Genomic DNA, 17,559 nt, shown 5'->3' with positions numbered 1-17,559 from the left:
AGGTCATATAAACTATGCATTATAGATTTTTTAATTTTCACATATTTTTTGTGGGCACATGTGCAAAAAAGCTCAGTTTTATAGTTATTTCGTAAGAAAGGTAAACCATAGATAAAGATTGAATTACTTTCTTCGATAAAGATCATTTGGCAACCATGCATGTATATGATATGTTTCGACCTATAATAAGATTGAACCTTCCTAAGAATAAAATTTGAATAGATGATCACATGAAACAATTTAAAGGGTACTTTTTAAGGTTAGAGTTTGGTCACAATGCTATAATTTGTTATGGTCAAATGAAAAAAATTTCTCCAAAGAGAGAGAGCCGAAGAGAGAAAAGGAAAGAGAGGGGAGGAGGGATAGGATGGGGCCCGCTCCCTTTAGCCCAAAGTTCTTCAAAGTATTTATTCCTTTTCAAGGCCTTATGAGGCTTCATTAATTTTACCGCAAGGCCTTATTTGTGCAGGGAATTCTTCCAAACCAGCCCAAATGTATACTCTAATTCTAAATTCTTTTGATCGTATGCTTGTTTGTTTAAGTGTGAACTTCACAGTTCGTTTGATGCCAAAGCTAGATAATATATATTTTAGAACTCTTTCTAAGGGTTGCCAATACAAATAAGAAAATTCAGGGGAACTATTTAAAGATCCTTTATAAGATGAGCTACGTTGTTGTTGTTATTGTTGTTGTTGTTTTTTTTTTTTTTTTTTTTTATCAAAACATATTAGAAGAACCAAGATTCAAACTCGAAATTTGATATTCTTAACTGCTAAAGTTATATTTAATTCCCATAAATCAAATTGATTCAAATGGAAAATTTTATTAATGGTGGAAACAATTAAAACTTTATGGGTGACATTGATACTTGAGACAAAGTTTGAGGCAATATATATAACATTATCCCTCTAGGTTTTGTCCTCTTCAAACTCCAGGAATAAGGTTACATCCTAATTAAAATAATAATAATAATATAACAGGTGGTGACTATTGACTAATGACTTCAAAAAATTGCATGCAAGTAAGTAATCCCTGGTTGGTGGGTACTAATATTTGTCTCACCCTTCTCTTTGGCAAAGAATCTTCAACTTCCATAGGCCACACAGGAGCTTGTTTGTAGCTGAGATTTGACCATTATATTATTCAATTTCTTCCATGGCCGGCTTATAGTATAGTTTGAAGTGGTGTTTACTAATTATCTGAATGCTTGAAGGTCGGCATAGTACTTGGCCATCCATCTTTTGATGATCTTCACCTCAATCTTGCGCTGATTCACCAACCACTCTGGATCGGTAGAGCTGTTTGCACGAAGTATATCCAAGCAATGAGACCCTGCAAAATAAATTTTAATTTTTGTATTAGATATAAATGTCTATTTGTTTGGTTTTGCCTTTTTAATTAATTAAATAATTTTTTAAGCAGAAGGTAGGAGAACTTTCCCAATCTTGAGCTAGTTGTTTGCATGTCCTTTCACAATAATTCATCACATATATGCATGTTGATATATCATATATATGATTGAAATGATTAATATTGTGAAAGGAGGACATGTATGACTTGCCATCAAAGACTTTCTAGAACTTCTATCACATTTTGAAATGCTTATCATCCAATGAGCTAGCTAGTTTGCCTTTTTATTTGGGGATATATGGAGGTATAATGGATTCATTGGGCTATCAATTAACCCAAACAGAGTACTATATGTTTTTTTTTTAAGGACTTCTTTTAGTTCTTATTTCCTATATAACCTTGGATGATTCCTCTTTTTTGTTTTTTTGTTTTTTTGGGTTTTAATCACTCTTGTAGAAATAGTGAACTTGGAAAGTACCATTCTTTGTATAGACGGCAACCACACTGTCTGATATGTTGTCCAACACCCTGTGATCAGAGTTAAAAATAGACTTGGTCAAGTCAAGCTTAATATATGTTGTTTTACAACAACAACAACAACCATTTTCACAAGCTTACCCGCCAGTGCTGTAAGGGTCTCTGAGCCCATTGGAGAAAATGATGTTGCTACCGAACCTGTGAAGAGTAAGTTTTATATCCTGTATGTTTGGCATAAATTTTTGTTAGCATCAGCAGCCATTAGAGTAATTTATAAATTGTACAAGGACGTGTTTGAAATATTCAATTCTAAAAATCATACATACATGTCCTCCATAGTAGGTAGTGACCCAGTGAGGCCGAGGAGGGACACCATACAATCGCTTGCAGTCATTGGTGTATTCTTTTAGGTCGAAGGTGTAAGGTGGAAACATTGTGTCGTTGGTTACTTCTATGGGCATCACCATCTCACTACATGTCTACATACCACACACCAATTGTATTCATATATATGAGTTATGATAAATGACAATTCTAAGAACTCATACGACAGGCAAGTATCAAACTTCAATAAAGGGAAGATGCATGGTCAACAATTGAATATACTTTTAATTTCTTGTAAAAATATGAGAAAGTTAGACAATTAATCGAAATTTAGACCCTTTAAAGACATTAGTTATTTTTTTTAGAGTTTTGGAAAATATAACTCTCAAGTAGTGCATGCTTAAGTAAGTTTAGATAATTTGTTTATTTTTACTTGACTTTTAATTCTAATCATGAATTTATTATCCAAGGTAGAGTAAAAGATGAACTGTATTTATAGAACTTTTTGCGTGTGATCGAGTAGGGTTACATATATGTATTTATAATTCTTATATGTATATTACATGGTCGTAAAAACAATGACAAAAGATTTATAATTCTTATATTATATGGGGAGTGCTTGAATCTTATCTATTTTAATACTAAGTGATGATTATATTTTTTAAAATTTCAAAAAAAATGGCCCAAGTCTTTTATGAAAACAAAATGAGTACAATGTTCAATATGTATATGTATGTAATTTTATTAGGATTTGTACAGAAATTCTCTCAGCAAAACTTTTTTTTTTTAATTAAAGAACGGGACATGGGTCTTTTTATAATATTTCAATTTTTTAGACTAGTTTTGACAGGATTCAACATGTTAGGATATATGGTTCTATATTTTAGGGTATAGAATTAAAATCTAAAATTGAAGAGTTTAAACCTAAAATCTAATCGAGTAACGATCAAGAACTCAAAACTATGAGAACCAAAGAATAGGTCTCAATTGAATATTTACCTTAAAGTATTAAGGTATGCCAAGAATAAGATCAAAAGATGGAAAAAAAAATGCCATAAATAAGTTCAAAAAATGAAAAAGAAAGGCCATAAATAAGATCAATTAAAGAACAAGCATCTTGCATATTCAAAAACTGAAGATTTATATACTCTTTTTATTGAGGTATACCTTAACTTATTTATTTTGAGGTATACCCTATTGGGGCCCACACGAGTCATTTTGTGTCGATCCGAACCGTTTATTTTTAACATCTCCATTGATAGATCATCTTTGCAAAAAATTAGCCAAATCGGAAATCATTTGCCTATCTAACTTTGATCAAATAAACGGATGAACCAAATATTTTCAATGAAACCGTCCATTTGTTTTATCAAAGTTAAATAGACAAATGATTTTCGATTTGACTAATTTTTTGCAAGGATGATCTATCAATGAAGATGATTCTTGCTAACGGTCCGAATCGACACAAAACGACTCGTATGGGCCCCAACAAAGTCATACCTCAACATAAATAAGTTGAAGTACACCTCAATAAAAAGAGCCTGTATATATAAACAAACTGTTAGATCAAATATGAAGGATAAAAAATAGATCGTCTCTCAGTCATTAAAGATACATCTTAACCAATTAATTTTTTATTTGATGATTGATAAGCTAAGTCCTGAGGATTTTTTTTATTTTTTCTCAAAATTTATAATCAAAGGATGAACAAGTTGCACGCACCACTTGTTGATATAAATTTGACTTGATGCAAACTCCTTTTATTAATTTTGTTCTCTTTATTTTATCATGATGTAGAAAAGAAAGGGCCATATGCCCCAGAAGTCCAGAACTCGTGCTTCTTTAAAGGTAACTTCTAGAATGATGTATTTCCTAAGCAACCAGAATCAGCCTAGCAACCCATAACTGTCAATGTGACCTCAAAGCCAGACTTTTTGTCAAGTGACTTGGTAGATTTGGTAGATTTGGAAGATTTTGTTAGATAATTACTGGATATGTCAAAGCTCTGCTATCATGTTAGACAATAAATTACTAAATTCTAAAAACTTAAATTGTTAATTAGACCAATAATATATATATTAAACTAACAAGTATTGAAAAGATAAAATGAAAAATAAATTGGATATAATTACCTGCCATCTCCACCCCACATCTGTTTCAGATTCATTTCTGGGTTGATTGACATAGCATGACCTGTTTCCCCTATATGCAACAACACCTGCAAATATTTTGCTAAGAGTATCATTACCAGAGGAAGCACCATCAATGCCACCACAGACCACAGTGACTGGATATCTTGGTGGACTATCGTATTGAGCAGCCCCAGCATACATTGAGTCCAAGAAGTCCTTCAGCTCAGATGACTTGCTCAAGGGTCTTATTAAATACAAGAAAAACAAAAGATCGAATGATGACAAAGCCATCAGAATTAACTCATTGTTGTAATGTAAACATCCCAATTCATGAAAATTAATTACAAGAAAACAAAAGAGCAATGACAGAATTAATCATCATAATTAACTCTTATTGATTATATATGTAATTAATTAAATCCGAACATGAAAATGGCAAGTCTAGCTATCTGTATGCACCTGCAAGTATGGAATTTCTGGCTAAGAATTGAGAGACCATTAGGCCCAGAAGCAATTTTATCAATCTCAGACCATGACTTCTTTATGGTTTGGTAGCAAGTCTCACTGGCTTCCTACAAATGCATGCCCATAAATCATAATTTAGATTGAATTATACTTACGTAAACAAAACGAAAACGAAAACAAAGAAAAAGATATATAATATTACTCGAAAATCCTTGGTAACAATGGAATAGTATCCATTTTCTGGTGCAACAATGTTATCAAAGTAGAGAATTGGAGCTGATGAGGCCAGAGCTCCAAGAGCAACATGGGGGTATTTTAGCCGAAACCATGAAGCAAGCACTGCATATATCAAACAAGAAAAGTACTAAATCAAAGGAAAAATATAAAAACATGGACAACAAGTTACATGTAATTAATTAAATTAATGTAACAGTTGTAAAGGAAGTTCTATATATATAGTCACTCACTTCCACCATATGATCCTCCAATAACAATGACCGGAGAATGCTCAGCATGTAGTTTCTGCTTTATATGTATGAGGATCTCTGCATAATCTGCTATAGCTTGAGCTGAGTTGAAGTACCCAAGAGTGCTTGCATTTTTCAATGCTTCTTCCCTTGACCCGAATGGGATCGATTCACCATAGTAACGGTGCTGATGAGAAAAATAAACATATGTTCAGATTTACAATTTGATAACATAATATATTAAACTGTCTGCTAACAGAGCATTAATTCCGTACATATAAGTATGACAATGTTAAAGTTCTTTCATATACATACCTCGATATAAATCTGGAGAGCTTGAAATTGAATAGCGTTTTCGCTGAGAAATCCAATGATAGGTAGATCATTATCCAATGATTCTTCTGCGCCAAAGTAAACAAAAATTGGTGCACTAATATTGGAGCCACCCCAATGCTTGGAATTGATCAAATATCTTTGTTGAAAGGTAGTGAAGCTCTCAGTCCTAAAGTTGAAATGGTCAAGTGTTTGGGTGTAATAAAATGTTTCAAAGTCTATTGGATCAAATGCAGACAAAGCTTGGGGATGGTCATGTACATAATTTCCATGTACAAATGTTCCTCCAGTTGGACTCAGCCTTGGAATTTTGTTTAGAGGTGTAGCAGAAACAGAGGTTGTGATCACAAACAGAAAAATTAGTACAAGGCATTGTAGTGAAAATGTAAGTGGGTTCATGGCAAGGTTTTGTAGCTGAAAATGCTTTGAAGGATTCAAGTTGTGTGTTTTCAATTGTGGTGGTGGTACTAAGCACAGCCACATATATATAAGCTATAAGATCTCAAAGACTTGAAGAGACTACAGCATGTATTGACTTAGAGGCCGGCAAACAATAGTTGGCTTTACTTGGAACAGTGTTTAACCAAAGCAATCACTCTTTTAACAATTTAATAAAAACAGAAAAAGAAAATAAATTAAATCTAGAATGGACAAAGGGAAAAGTCTTCAATTCATATACAGTTCATATGTGGACCATATTGAATAATTTTATTTTATTTTTGGTTGTAGACCATATTATATGATTGGTTGACCCGATCAAGCTGTAGAAAAATATATATTCCCTATCAATTTAGTTGGTACCCATCAATTTGTTAGTTAATGAAATGCTCGGATATTCTATTTCTAGGATTAGCCTGTGGGGACTAGGGGAGTGTTTATCATTTATTTTGGTCAAATGGTCTGCAGTCAATATCTAATTTTAAATATTTGCCTACAATCATTATCTAATCTTTAATTAATCCCTTTCTGTTATAAAATAAAGAGAAATGTAAAAAAAATATAAGAGAGAATTGGGGAGGAATCAGAATGTCTTTCTCATTCACATAAAGCCTCTATTTATAGGCTCTTGAATGACCTGAGATAGACCTTAAGGTCTCCTATTTTACAATGAATTGGACTCCTTTTAATTATCTATACAATTGCTCTAGATAATATAGGAGATAAATATTAAACATGATAATGGACAGCCACATAATTAATGATATTTACAACACTCCCCTTGGATGTCCATTGAATATGACAATTGCCTCATTAAAAACCTTACTAGCCAAAACCCTATGAGAAAAAGACTAGCTAAAGAAAAGAGTACAATCTTCATGTGTTTCTGATAAATATGATGGGCGTGCGACACTGCCTCATTAAAACCTTGCCAGGAAAATCCAATGGGACAAAAACCTTGGACGAAGAAAAAAGAGTACAATGTTTGATGGCACACTCCCCCTGATGTTGATATATTTCTCCAATCAGTAAAGGTTGTCTCGTTACAACCTTGCTTTGAAAAACCCAATGAGACAAAACCAAAGCGAAGGAAAAAGAGTGCAACTTTTGCAATATCACTGCTACAATGTTGGATGCGCTTTGGCTCATTAAAACCTTGCTAGAAAAAATTTGATGAAACAAAAACCTAGTCGGAGGGAAAAGAGTACAACACGCAAAATGGTTGAATGCTCCCCCTGATAACAACAAGATTTAATTTGACTGGCTCAATAATCCAGCAAATAATGATATCTCATATCTCATCTTCTAGAGAGTGGAATGCTCCGATATTCCCTATCAATTTAGTTGGTGGGACCTATCAATTTGTTAGTTAATGAAATGCTCGGATATTCTATTTCTAGGATTAGCCTGTGGGCTGTGGGGACTAGGGGAGTGTTTATCATTTCTTTTGGTCAAAATTGTCAAATGGTCTGCAGTCAATATCTAATTTTAAATATTTGCCTACAATCATTATCTAATCTTTAATTAATCCCTTTCATCAATTTTCAATTGATGTTAATTTTCTAACTATAAATATTGTGAAGAGACTATTAAAAGGGAAATATTATGAAAAGAAATACTAATTATATGTTGATCACCATACTTCACATGGATCTCTCGTTTTGGATATAAATTGATTTTTTACTGGACATACTAACATCAAATAGGAAAATTACAGTTTACCCATGGTTAAGCGAAGATTAGTTGGTCTTTGATTTATTTATTTTTTTTCCCATACCCAATTCATTGGTGTTCGTTGGTATTAGTTTGAACCAGTGACGTATTTAAGATTTTTTTTTTTTTTTTTTCATGGGAACGAGATGAAGACACTCTCAAAAGAATGTTAATTAGTTTGCCATGCCATAATTCTTTGAGGTATTTTATTGAAAAACTTAACCCCCCACCCTTAAGAAAAATATCAAAGGATTTATGAGTCGTTGAGACAACTTAATTAATGTGTTGGAAGAATGATGAGTACTGAGGAAGATTTTCTTCACTCAGCCTCATATATATGTACTAAATTTGTAGATTACCAACTAGTTATTAGTAAAAAGAGAGCATATTGAAAACTGAAAAGTCTTAAGTTCAAATTTTCTCTTCCTTCTCCAAACAAATAAAAAAAGTTATATGCATGAAATTATCTTTTTATCTTATTGTTAAAATATTATTTGTATGAATTATTTAGTTTTTGTTGTCTTTTCGTTTTTTACTCATTATAAAAATTTCATAGATAATTGAATTATCAATCAATTAGATAATTGTATTAATTACTACAATATTAGTTAGTATTCTCGTTTCAATTTCTCAACAAAGAGACATTTGAGACATGACAAGCTTCTAGAGAAATTAAGAATCAAATACACAATGAGGAGATCCAAGACAAACGATATTTGTTGAATGGTTTTTGTACTTAAAAACACATAAACATTTTGCACATTGATCGCTTTTCCACATGGACATTGACATTTTTTTTTCTTTTGCTTTTCCCTCTAGTGGGAGGTGTATATCAGACACACCTGTTATCTTCTCACATTTAAGCATGACTCTCTTAATTTTTTTTTATTCCCCTTTTTGCTAACAAATTTCTTGTAGTCTTTTTTTTTTTTTTTTGTTTATGCTAAGCGCGCATGCCTGGAAATTTCTTGTGGTTTAAGTTTGAGGACCATTGAAATTTCAATGATCAAGATTCCAGTGGTGACACGTGAAAGAGAAAGCTATGTTGCTTTTACGTTTTCTTATCCTCTCTATTTTTATGTACTTTTGGTATGGGAATTTTCTCCTTTCCGACATTTATGACTATACCCCTACTATATTAATTTGGTCTCCAAATAATCCTTTTTTTTTTTTGGGCAAGAGAAATTTCATTAGATTAAAGTGAAAAATTACAAAGAATTGGCTCAATAAGTGAGGTTTGAAAGAAACTGGACGGTATACCCTTTAAAGAGATAAAGAGTACACGGTCCACTTTCACAAGCCAAACTTAGTAAACTCATTCTAACACAAGTTACAAAAATCCAAGGAAACTCCAAAGAAAAAGACAGCAAATACCAAATACACCAAAGACCTAACAAACAAAAGAAAGGCCTAACTAAAAGAAAAACATAAGACAAAAACAATAGAAAAGCCCTAGCCATAAAGGCCGCCGCCGCCGTTGTAACCAAGGAACAACCCCTGCTCGGGAAGACCCACGGCAACACCACAGCAAGCCACCAAAACCACAAGGCAAAACCACCAACATCGCCAAAAAACAACAATCCTAGCTGAAGCCACAGCCACTGAAGAACGACGGTAACCAAACGCAAAGAGAAACAACTTGGGAGAATGTTGGGTGAGACATCCATGTCAAAACAACTCCCATAATCCACTGGGTAAGTGAATTTCACTTTTAACAAGGAGCTGCAAGGATCAGATAAGGAGAATCGAATAGAAATGTTGGGGTAGGAGCAAATCAAGGGCTTCACATGAGGGTAAAGAAAATAAAGAAGAAAGGGGAAAATGAGGGAAGTGATGGATGTAGAGGAAAGAAAGGATACCAGATCTATGGTTTCAAAAGGGGTTTGGTTGATGAGGAAAAAGGAGGAAAAACAGACAATGAAATAAAGAAATCTGAGCATAGCTCAGACAGATCACCACAGAATCGATGAAGAAACTCTCACAAGGAGAGGAAAATGCTCTCACAGAGGAGAGGAAGGCTGCTAAACCTAGGAGAGAGAAGAGAGAGTCGACTCTCATTAGGCAGATCTGGTCTCGATGAGAAAAATTTATGTCTCCAAATAATCAATTCTTGCGAAATTTGCAATAGGGAAAGATGCATGGAGTACAAGAGTTGTCTTAGTCCTTTTTCTTCCCCCTCCCCCCCCTCCAGGGGTCCTTTTAGAATTTAGATATTTTGGGTGTGTCTTGGAGTTGGAGAAATATATAAGATTAGAGAAATGCTATCTATCTATTCCAATCTACTTTCTTCATCGACCTTATCATTTATTATTCTCATTCCGCAGTGTAAATTTATGATCGGAACTGTTTGTTTTTTAAATCATTCTATGGAGATCATCTCTGCAAAAAATTAACCAAATTAGACATCGTTTCCTTATGTAACTATGATCAAATAAACAGACGGTTTTGGTAACAGTTTGATTCACCGTTTGTTTATTTGATAACAATTACATGATCAAACAATTTTCGATTTAATTGATTTTTTGGAGAGATGATCTTCAAAGAATGATCTAAAAAATGAACGGCTCCGATCATAAAAATACACTACGGAATGAAAATAATAAAGAAGAAGGTCGGTGAAAAAGGTAAATTGGAGAATGTGGATAGCATTCCCTATAAGATTATATATGTGTAATATGATGGAGGTTATCGTAGGAATGTGATGAAACATGAAGAAAATGTGAGGCATCTGGATGAGAGTAGGAGAGTTTTGAAGTGAGGTATTGTATTGCTATACATCGATCCTTGACTTTTCTTGATTTGTTTTCCATATTTGAGGAATGCGAGTTGTATTCTCTTTTGTGCTTCTTTTTTTTTTGTGCTTTTTCTCTTTTCCTATCCATTTCATAGTGTAGTCTCATGATCAAAATGGTTCACTTTCTATATCACACATTCACACTTTAAAAATCACATGTAAAATTAAATTAACCAAAACGGAAATCGTTTAATAAGAACTGTTATCAAATAAATATATGGTTTTAGTAACAGTTAATTCACCATTAGTTTTGTCGTGTTTAATCGCCATTTGAAGCGTTATTTGTTTACCTGAAAGTTATGGGATCCACACATTTTTTTACGCAGCATATGACGACACGTCTACCTTGGTTTTTATTAAGGACATTTTCATAAAATCAACTTATCCCTTTTCCGTCCACATTATCTACTCATGTCGTCTCACATGCATAACACATGCCCCAACATAAACTAAGATGGAGGCCTTGTCACTTTCCACATAAGAAAATTTAAATCTCATATGTAAGCAAATGATGCCTCAAAAAAGGGGCACAACATGGTCAAACTAACGGAAGGCATAAATTAAAAGACGAACCTAATGTTAGAGTGCACATTGTAGAGTTTTGAAGGTAAGAGTGCAAAGTAAAAATAACCCAAACTCAGAGGGTATAAAGTGTAATTAAACGTTTAACCCTCAAATTTCATAGTTTATACTTTCGAACTTTCTTTTTTGGTCAAGTGTACTTTCAAACTCAACAACTACTTTACGAACACCCAAAAATAACAAGTCGGCGGTAGAGTACTACTCCACCAATGCCCGTGATTTGCATGAAAGACCAGCAAAACCCAATGTGTTTTCTTCTTGTAATTGGGGGAAAAGCCCACCAACAAGGTCTTTATCTTAGAATCTAACAACAAGCCTATTTAATTTTCTTCATTGTGTACAAACAATGAATATATATTCTAATACCTATTCACCCACTTTGGTTTATTTCATCCAAATCCAAATCCAATTCACGATGAATTATGTGTTTGACATGTTTGTGGCACATATTTCAATTTGCTTTATGTTGTTAGAGTTTCCTCTTGTTTGCTTCATTTATTTATTTATTTATTTAGTTTGTTTCACACATCAATTCACCTAGTTGTTTATCCTAAGGTATCTCTCCCTCTCGTATGAGAGTTTCATCCCTCTCGTATGAGAGTTCTTTCTACCTTTTTGATAGATCTGAGTTTCTTTGAACTCAACCCCGATTTCAGATCTGAATCTGCCTTCCTGACTAACATATTCTTCTTAGCTTTTCCACAAATCTTCTCTTCCTGACCTATCCCTTAGATCCATCCTCATTCACTACTCCTCTTCTTTGCAAAAGGAAACCCACTACCCTCCTGACCACATAAAACTCGATATGCGACCCTTCCCTCCCTAACCCATCCCCATCCACTGCTCCTCTCCCTTGGAAAAAACCCACCATCCTCCTGACCACTTTAACTTTGACCTGCAACCCGTCCTTTCCTTTGCTCCTACTCCATGGAGGACAAACAACCACCTATGAACAGAACCATATGGTCATACACCTAGATGAATCTCTCACCCTTAATGATGTCAGCAGTGGGATCTGTTTGGTTGGTACACTCTTTGCCTGCAAGGTTCCTAATAAAGGTATTGCCAAAGGGCTGATTAGACGAGCCCTTGCAGGATGCGGTCAATTTCGACTGGCCACTCAGGATGACAGAGATGACCTCGTTTTCACCATTACTGCTGAAAATGAAGGAACAGCTAGACGACTGGTACAAGGTTCACTTGGAAAACAATGGGTTTCAACTTCCATATTTAGGAATGGCCTCATTCCATGGCTTTGGAGGAAATACCAACCCACAACATCTGCTTCTGGGTGCAAATGAGAGGCATTCCCCCGGTAAAACAGACTAGGGGGAACATAAACACCATTGCAGCAAGAGTCGGGACTGTGGTTGAAGTGGAAGCTAGACCCACTAGATAATGAGGATGAAGCGTGCAGCTTTGTCCGTGCAAAGATTCTCTTCGATGGAAGAAGCCTCCTCCCCTCGGGGTTCTATCTGCCTCGAGACGACAGCCGCTCGGAATCATGGGTTGAATTCTACTTTGAGAATTTGGCTAAAATCTGGTTTCGTTGTGGCAGAGTGGGGCACAGCGGTGGTTGTCCTTTCCCCGCCACACAGCTACCGTCGGGTGTTATGTATGACTGGATGGCTGTCCCGACTATTCGTCGGAAAAGTAGTCGCTCAACCCGTGTGACGGCGAAACGCCCCCCAATCCGCAGGCGACCTGGGGAGAGATTTGAATTTTCGAATCCCCTTCCACAAGGACCAACTTGCTGTCAAAAGGCACGTGATTGTGAAAGTGACAGGAGAACTAAAGCCTATATTGGCAGCTGTAGTACAAGCATGCGCATTTTGGACGAAAGTGGTGAGTCTGAGGGCTCCGAGAAGTTGGATGTTGACTTACCAGTTACACAGGAACTCCTCAGCACTCAACCCTTGCTTTTCCAAAACTACCTTTCCCAGCCTTGTCCCTCTTCCCTAGACAACCTGCAACCTACACAAAGTCAAACTGTCTACACAAAACCCAAAACTCAAACCTTAACCAATACATTGTTTCGATCCTACCAAGGAGACAGCCAAACAAATCTCAATTTTATGCCTTCTCTTGTAGCAAGCCAAAATTTCATGATCACCAAAAGCCAGAATAAGAATTTTCTAACCCCTCACCTCCCCCCCCTTACAGTTACATTCCCCTCAACTCCATTTTCCCAACCCCGCTTTGGGGTGATCTTGTTGTGGCCCTCAACATGCTAGAGGACTTGGCTTCTTTGTCACCACTTTTCCAAGGCCCTGTCACCATAACTGATTTATCTACTACTTCTTTTTTTCCCCGCCCAACTCTCCGCATTCCTCCCTTGGTTTAGACCCTTCCCCTGGTAAGTTCCCCTCAACCATCCAAATACCAAAAACTTCACAAATCCCCGGACCTAGCCCTGCTTCCTCTCCCGAAACACAAAAACCTTCACCAAAGCATATCACTACCCCGCCAAAAAGCCCCAAACCAAAAAAACCCAAACTTTCAGGTGTGATTGAAAGCCCTAGTCCAAACCCCCACGGGAGGGGACGAGGGAGGCGTGGAAGAGGACGTCGTGGGGGAGGTGTACCCCACACCCATATAAAGTTCAATGAGGAGGACCTACTGGATGTTCCCATTTGTACAGTGCTGCGTGACACCCCTACATGCATTGGCGCTGCTCCTTCTACCTCAAACTTACCAAAAGTGGACGACGAAGTCCAAGGCTGTGGTGGCTGGCCGGAAGCAGCCATGGGGGCGCCATGATCTACCTCGCATGGAACTGTCGAGGTATCGGGCAATCCTCGACGGTTCATGCTCTCCGAGAGCTAATCCGGAAATATAGCCCGTCTATCCTCTTTCTTTTAGAGACTTGGTCGAAATGGGATAGGATGGAAGCACTTTGCAGAAGATTTAATTACCAGCACTCTTGGTATGTAGACCCCGAGAACAGGGGAGAGGGACTGGCTTTATGGTGGAAGGACTCTCTTACTGTTTCGGTTGAGATGTCATCAAAGCACCTTATTGACATTCTTGTCCAATAAAAAGATGAATAAGTTTGGAGAATGTCGTGGTTCTACGGCCCCTGTAGGGAAAATGAAAAACAGATTTTTTGGACAGAGTTGGAGAACTTTAGAAATGGTTTTGATGGCTCGTGGTTGTGTGCTGGAGACTTTAATGAAACCGTTGCTCCTCATGGAAAGGAAGGTGGCAAAGAGTGGGATTTCAATAAGAAAATATTTTTACGAGATTTTTTGGAGCAACAAAACCTCTGCGATCTTGGCTTCAAAGGTTCAAAATTCACTTAGCGGCGTCGATGGCCAGGGGTGGGGCTCATCAAATGCAGACTTGATTGAGCAGTCGTCAATGTGGACTGGCTGGTTTCTTGGCCGGATACCTCTGTTTTCCATGGCCCTTTTTTTGGCTCGGACCATCTCCCTATGATCATCCACACGGATCCCCCCCTTTTGCGCCATGCAAGACCTTTCAAATTTGAAGCTTTCTAGGCAAGGGATGAGGAGTGTAATTGTATTGTCAAACGGGCTTGGTCTAAACCTGTTGTGGGACCTCCAGGTTGGCAATGGATCAAGAAGCTGGAGTCATGTAAATCTGAGCTAATTACTTGGAGTAGAAAAAAAGTTTGGCAACAATAGAAAGGAGATTGAGAAGTGTCTGCTTGAATTGGAGGTCATACAGGACTCTATGTCTAATTGGGACCATGTCCAGGAAATTCAAAAGAAGGTGGAAGATCTCTGGGCAAATGGAAACAACGTTCCCGCCTTAACTGGCTTAAGGAGAGAGATCGGAACTCCAAATTCTTCCACCTCACGACTCTCTTGAGACGACAAAAAAATAGGATTTTGAAATAAAATCAATTGTTGGCAGCTGGGTGCAGGGTGAATGCAATATCATGAAGGAGTTTGAGGCTTTTTTCAAGGATTTATTCTTTTCTTCACGGCCGAGGGATTTGGGCTGACTCGCTGTGTGCAAGAATCATGAAGAGTATTTACTACCCAAGGGGGGAATTGCTCACTGCTAGGAAAGGGTCTAAAGCCTCTTGGGCCTGGAGTAGTTTACTCATAGGCAGGGACCTCCTCTTTGAAAGGTCTATCTGGCAAGTGGGAAATGGGAAAAGCATCAATATATGGGAGGATAAATGGATTCCAAACTTGGATGGGGGCAGAGTTCTCATGGTGGAGAATTACTCGAACTCTTTGCCTGAGAAGGTGGAGTCTTTAATTGAGTGGTTAGAGCGATCTTGGAACCTCTCCCCTTTTCATGGTTTGTTTGATGATAATACTAAACAAGCTATTGCAAAGATCCCTTTGGGCCCTGAAGATCTAAATGACAGACTCATATAGTCAAATCGGGTTACTCTTTGGCCCATTCTTTTTCTTCAAGATCTATCCCGAGAGGCATTGGTGCTTCTTACCAGATTGAGACTTCTACATGGAGGAAGGTCTGGTACATTAAAGTGCTCCCCAAGGTCAAGTTGTTCTTCTGGAAGTACTTGAGTAATGCTCTCCCTGTTTTTTTCAACCTCTTCAGACAAAGGGTTCTACTTACGCCCTTGTGCAGTATTTGTAACGAAGCCCCAGAGACGATTGAGCATATGTTATTTCTTTGCCCTTGGGCCAGAGGAGCTTGGTTTAGCAGCAGTTTCACCTATAAAATTCAAGGCTTATTATGATTTTTGCCCCCTGAACTATGATCCCATTCCTAATGTGCCCCCTGACTTATTAATTTTATCAATTTACCCCCTAACAGTTACAACGTTAGTCTAATATACCCCTTCGTCCAATTTCCGTCTCAACTTCCGTCTATTTTGCTGATGTGGCAGGGTAAATTGGTCATTTCGACCTCCCTGGACCATTCAGCATCCCAGCCTTTTCCACCTAGACAGCCCCCAAATGCCACATACCCACATGTGGGACCCACCCGATGCCAGCTCAGCTGACCCTCTTTATCTCCTCAAATCCCCATCTCTTTATCTCAGCTCGAGCTTACCTCTCTCCCTCATCAATTTTCTCTTCTCTTCAAAATGAGTCGAAGCAGCAGGACACAACCATACATTGTCAATTTCATTACAAACCCAGTTGGATATTTTCCATACTTATGCCCTAAAACCCTTCCACAACCCCAAAACCCTAAAACCCACATTCACTGTCCGCTCCGTCCTCCAATGGAATAGGAAGCCAGAATTGTCCGGCGAGACCCCCCGCGTCGTCGGCAAGACCACCACCACCGCCAATGTCGGCCTCTCCCTCGCCCGCCTCGGCTTCTCCGTCGTCGCCATCGACGCTGACGTCGGCCTCCGCAACCTCGACCTCCTCCTTGGCCTCGAGAACCGCGTCAACTACACCGTCGTCGAGGTCCTCAACGGCGACTGCAGGCTCGACCAGGCTCTCGTCCGGGACAAGCGCTGGTCCAACTTCGAATTGCTCTGCATCTCCAAGCCCAGGTCCAAACTCCCAATTGGGTTCGGCGGAAAAGCCTTGGTTTGGGTCGTCGACGCCCTGAAAGCCCGGCAAGAGGGTTCGCCGGACTTCATCCTCATCGATTGCCCGGCGGGCATCGACGCCGGGTTCATCACCGCCATCACGCCGGCCAATGAGGCCGTGCTGGTGACCACGCCGGACATTACGAGCTTGAGAGACGCAGACAGAGTCATTGGGTTACTGGAGTGTGATGGGATAAGGGATATAAAGATGATGGTGAACCGGGTTCGGACTGATATGATCAAAGGCGAGGACATGATGTCGGTGCTGGACGTGCAGGAGATGTTGGGTTTGGCTTTGCTAGGGATGATTCCGGAGGACTCTGAGGTCATTCGGAGCACGAATAGAGGATACCCTCTGGTTCTGAATAGGCCACCCACATTGGCTGGACTGGCTTTCGAGCAGGCGGCGTGGAGGCTTGTGGAGCAAGACAGTATGCAGGCTGTCATGGTTGAAGAAGAGCCCAAGAAGCGCGGCTTTTTCTCCTTCTTTGGAGGGTAAAAAAGTTACCCCATTTTTGGAGCGGTATGGAGGTTCCAAGTATTCTTTGCTTGTGTTTTATCTGCAGAAGTGAGAAGCAGTGTACAGAGTGGTTCAGTAAAGATTGCATTTCTTCATTTCTATGGTTGTGTTTCTCTATTGATAGCTAGATTTAGATTTCTTGTATTAGGTTTTAGGGATTGCAATTGTGTAACTGTTAGATGAGAAGAGAAAATTGATGAGGGAGAGAGGTAAGCTCGAGCTGAGATAAAGAGATGGGGATTTGAGGAGATAAAGAGGGCCAGCTGAGCTGGCATCGGGTGGGTCCCACATGTGGGTATGTGGCATTTGGGGGCTGTCTAGGTGGAAAAGGCTGGGATGCTGAATGGTCCAGGGAGGTCAAAATGACCAATTTACCCTGCCACATCAGCAAAATAGACGGAAGTTGAGACGGAAATTGGACGAAGGGGTATATTAGACTAACGTTGTAACTGTTAGGGGGTAAATTGATA

General features: G+C 38.2%; 2 protein-coding genes across 2 annotated transcripts; one reads left to right on the top strand and one right to left on the bottom strand.

The window, feature by feature from the left end:
• Positions 1–803: 803 nt before the first annotated feature.
• LOC147298921 (uncharacterized) lies at positions 804–6,029 on the bottom strand. Its single transcript, XM_086255775.1, has 9 exons — positions 5,531–6,029; positions 5,216–5,402; positions 4,951–5,087; positions 4,743–4,855; positions 4,284–4,527; positions 2,154–2,306; positions 1,969–2,048; positions 1,829–1,878; positions 804–1,332 (listed from the first exon to the last, which is right to left on the bottom strand). Exons 1-9 carry the CDS (start codon positions 5,945–5,947, stop codon positions 1,196–1,198), a joined length of 1,518 nt encoding a protein of 505 aa, XP_086111901.1. The 5' UTR covers positions 5,948–6,029; the 3' UTR covers positions 804–1,195.
• Positions 6,030–15,064: 9,035 nt separating this feature from the next.
• Positions 15,065–17,102, top strand: LOC147298920 (septum site-determining protein minD homolog, chloroplastic-like). Its single transcript, XM_086228958.1, has 4 exons — positions 15,065–15,350; positions 15,471–15,533; positions 15,618–15,793; positions 16,166–17,102. Exons 1-4 carry the CDS (start codon positions 15,065–15,067, stop codon positions 17,066–17,068), a joined length of 1,428 nt encoding a protein of 475 aa, XP_086085084.1. The 3' UTR covers positions 17,069–17,102.
• The last annotated feature ends 457 nt before the right edge of the window (positions 17,103–17,559 follow it).

This window comes from Dryas octopetala, chromosome 1 (genome assembly GCF_963921425.1).
Source record: "Dryas octopetala chromosome 1, drDryOcto1.1, whole genome shotgun sequence".
In the NCBI taxonomy this organism is placed as follows: domain Eukaryota; kingdom Viridiplantae; phylum Streptophyta; class Magnoliopsida; order Rosales; family Rosaceae; genus Dryas; species Dryas octopetala.
Note: the sequence above shows the minus strand (reverse complement) of the source record. Positions and strands in the feature narration are given on the sequence as shown.

Excerpts from the sequence above, each read along its gene's own strand:
- LOC147298921 (XM_086255775.1), bottom strand. The coding sequence starts at position 5,947 with ATGAACCCACTTACATTTTCACTACAATGCCTTGTACTAATTTTTCTG. Across the intron at positions 5,088-5,215 it reads TGGAGGATCATATGGTGGAA|TGCTTGCTTCATGGTTTCGG; the intron begins GTGAGTGACTAT and ends TGATATATGCAG. Across the intron at positions 4,528-4,742 it reads CAGAAATTCCATACTTGCAG|ACCCTTGAGCAAGTCATCTG; the intron begins GTGCATACAGAT and ends GTATTTAATAAG.
- LOC147298920 (XM_086228958.1), top strand. The coding sequence starts at position 15,065 with ATGAAGAGTATTTACTACCCAAGGGGGGAATTGCTCACTGCTAGGAAA. Across the intron at positions 15,534-15,617 it reads TCTACATGGAGGAAGGTCTG|ACAAAGGGTTCTACTTACGC; the intron begins GTACATTAAAGT and ends CAACCTCTTCAG. Across the intron at positions 15,794-16,165 it reads ACTATGATCCCATTCCTAAT|TTGGATATTTTCCATACTTA; the intron begins GTGCCCCCTGAC and ends TTACAAACCCAG.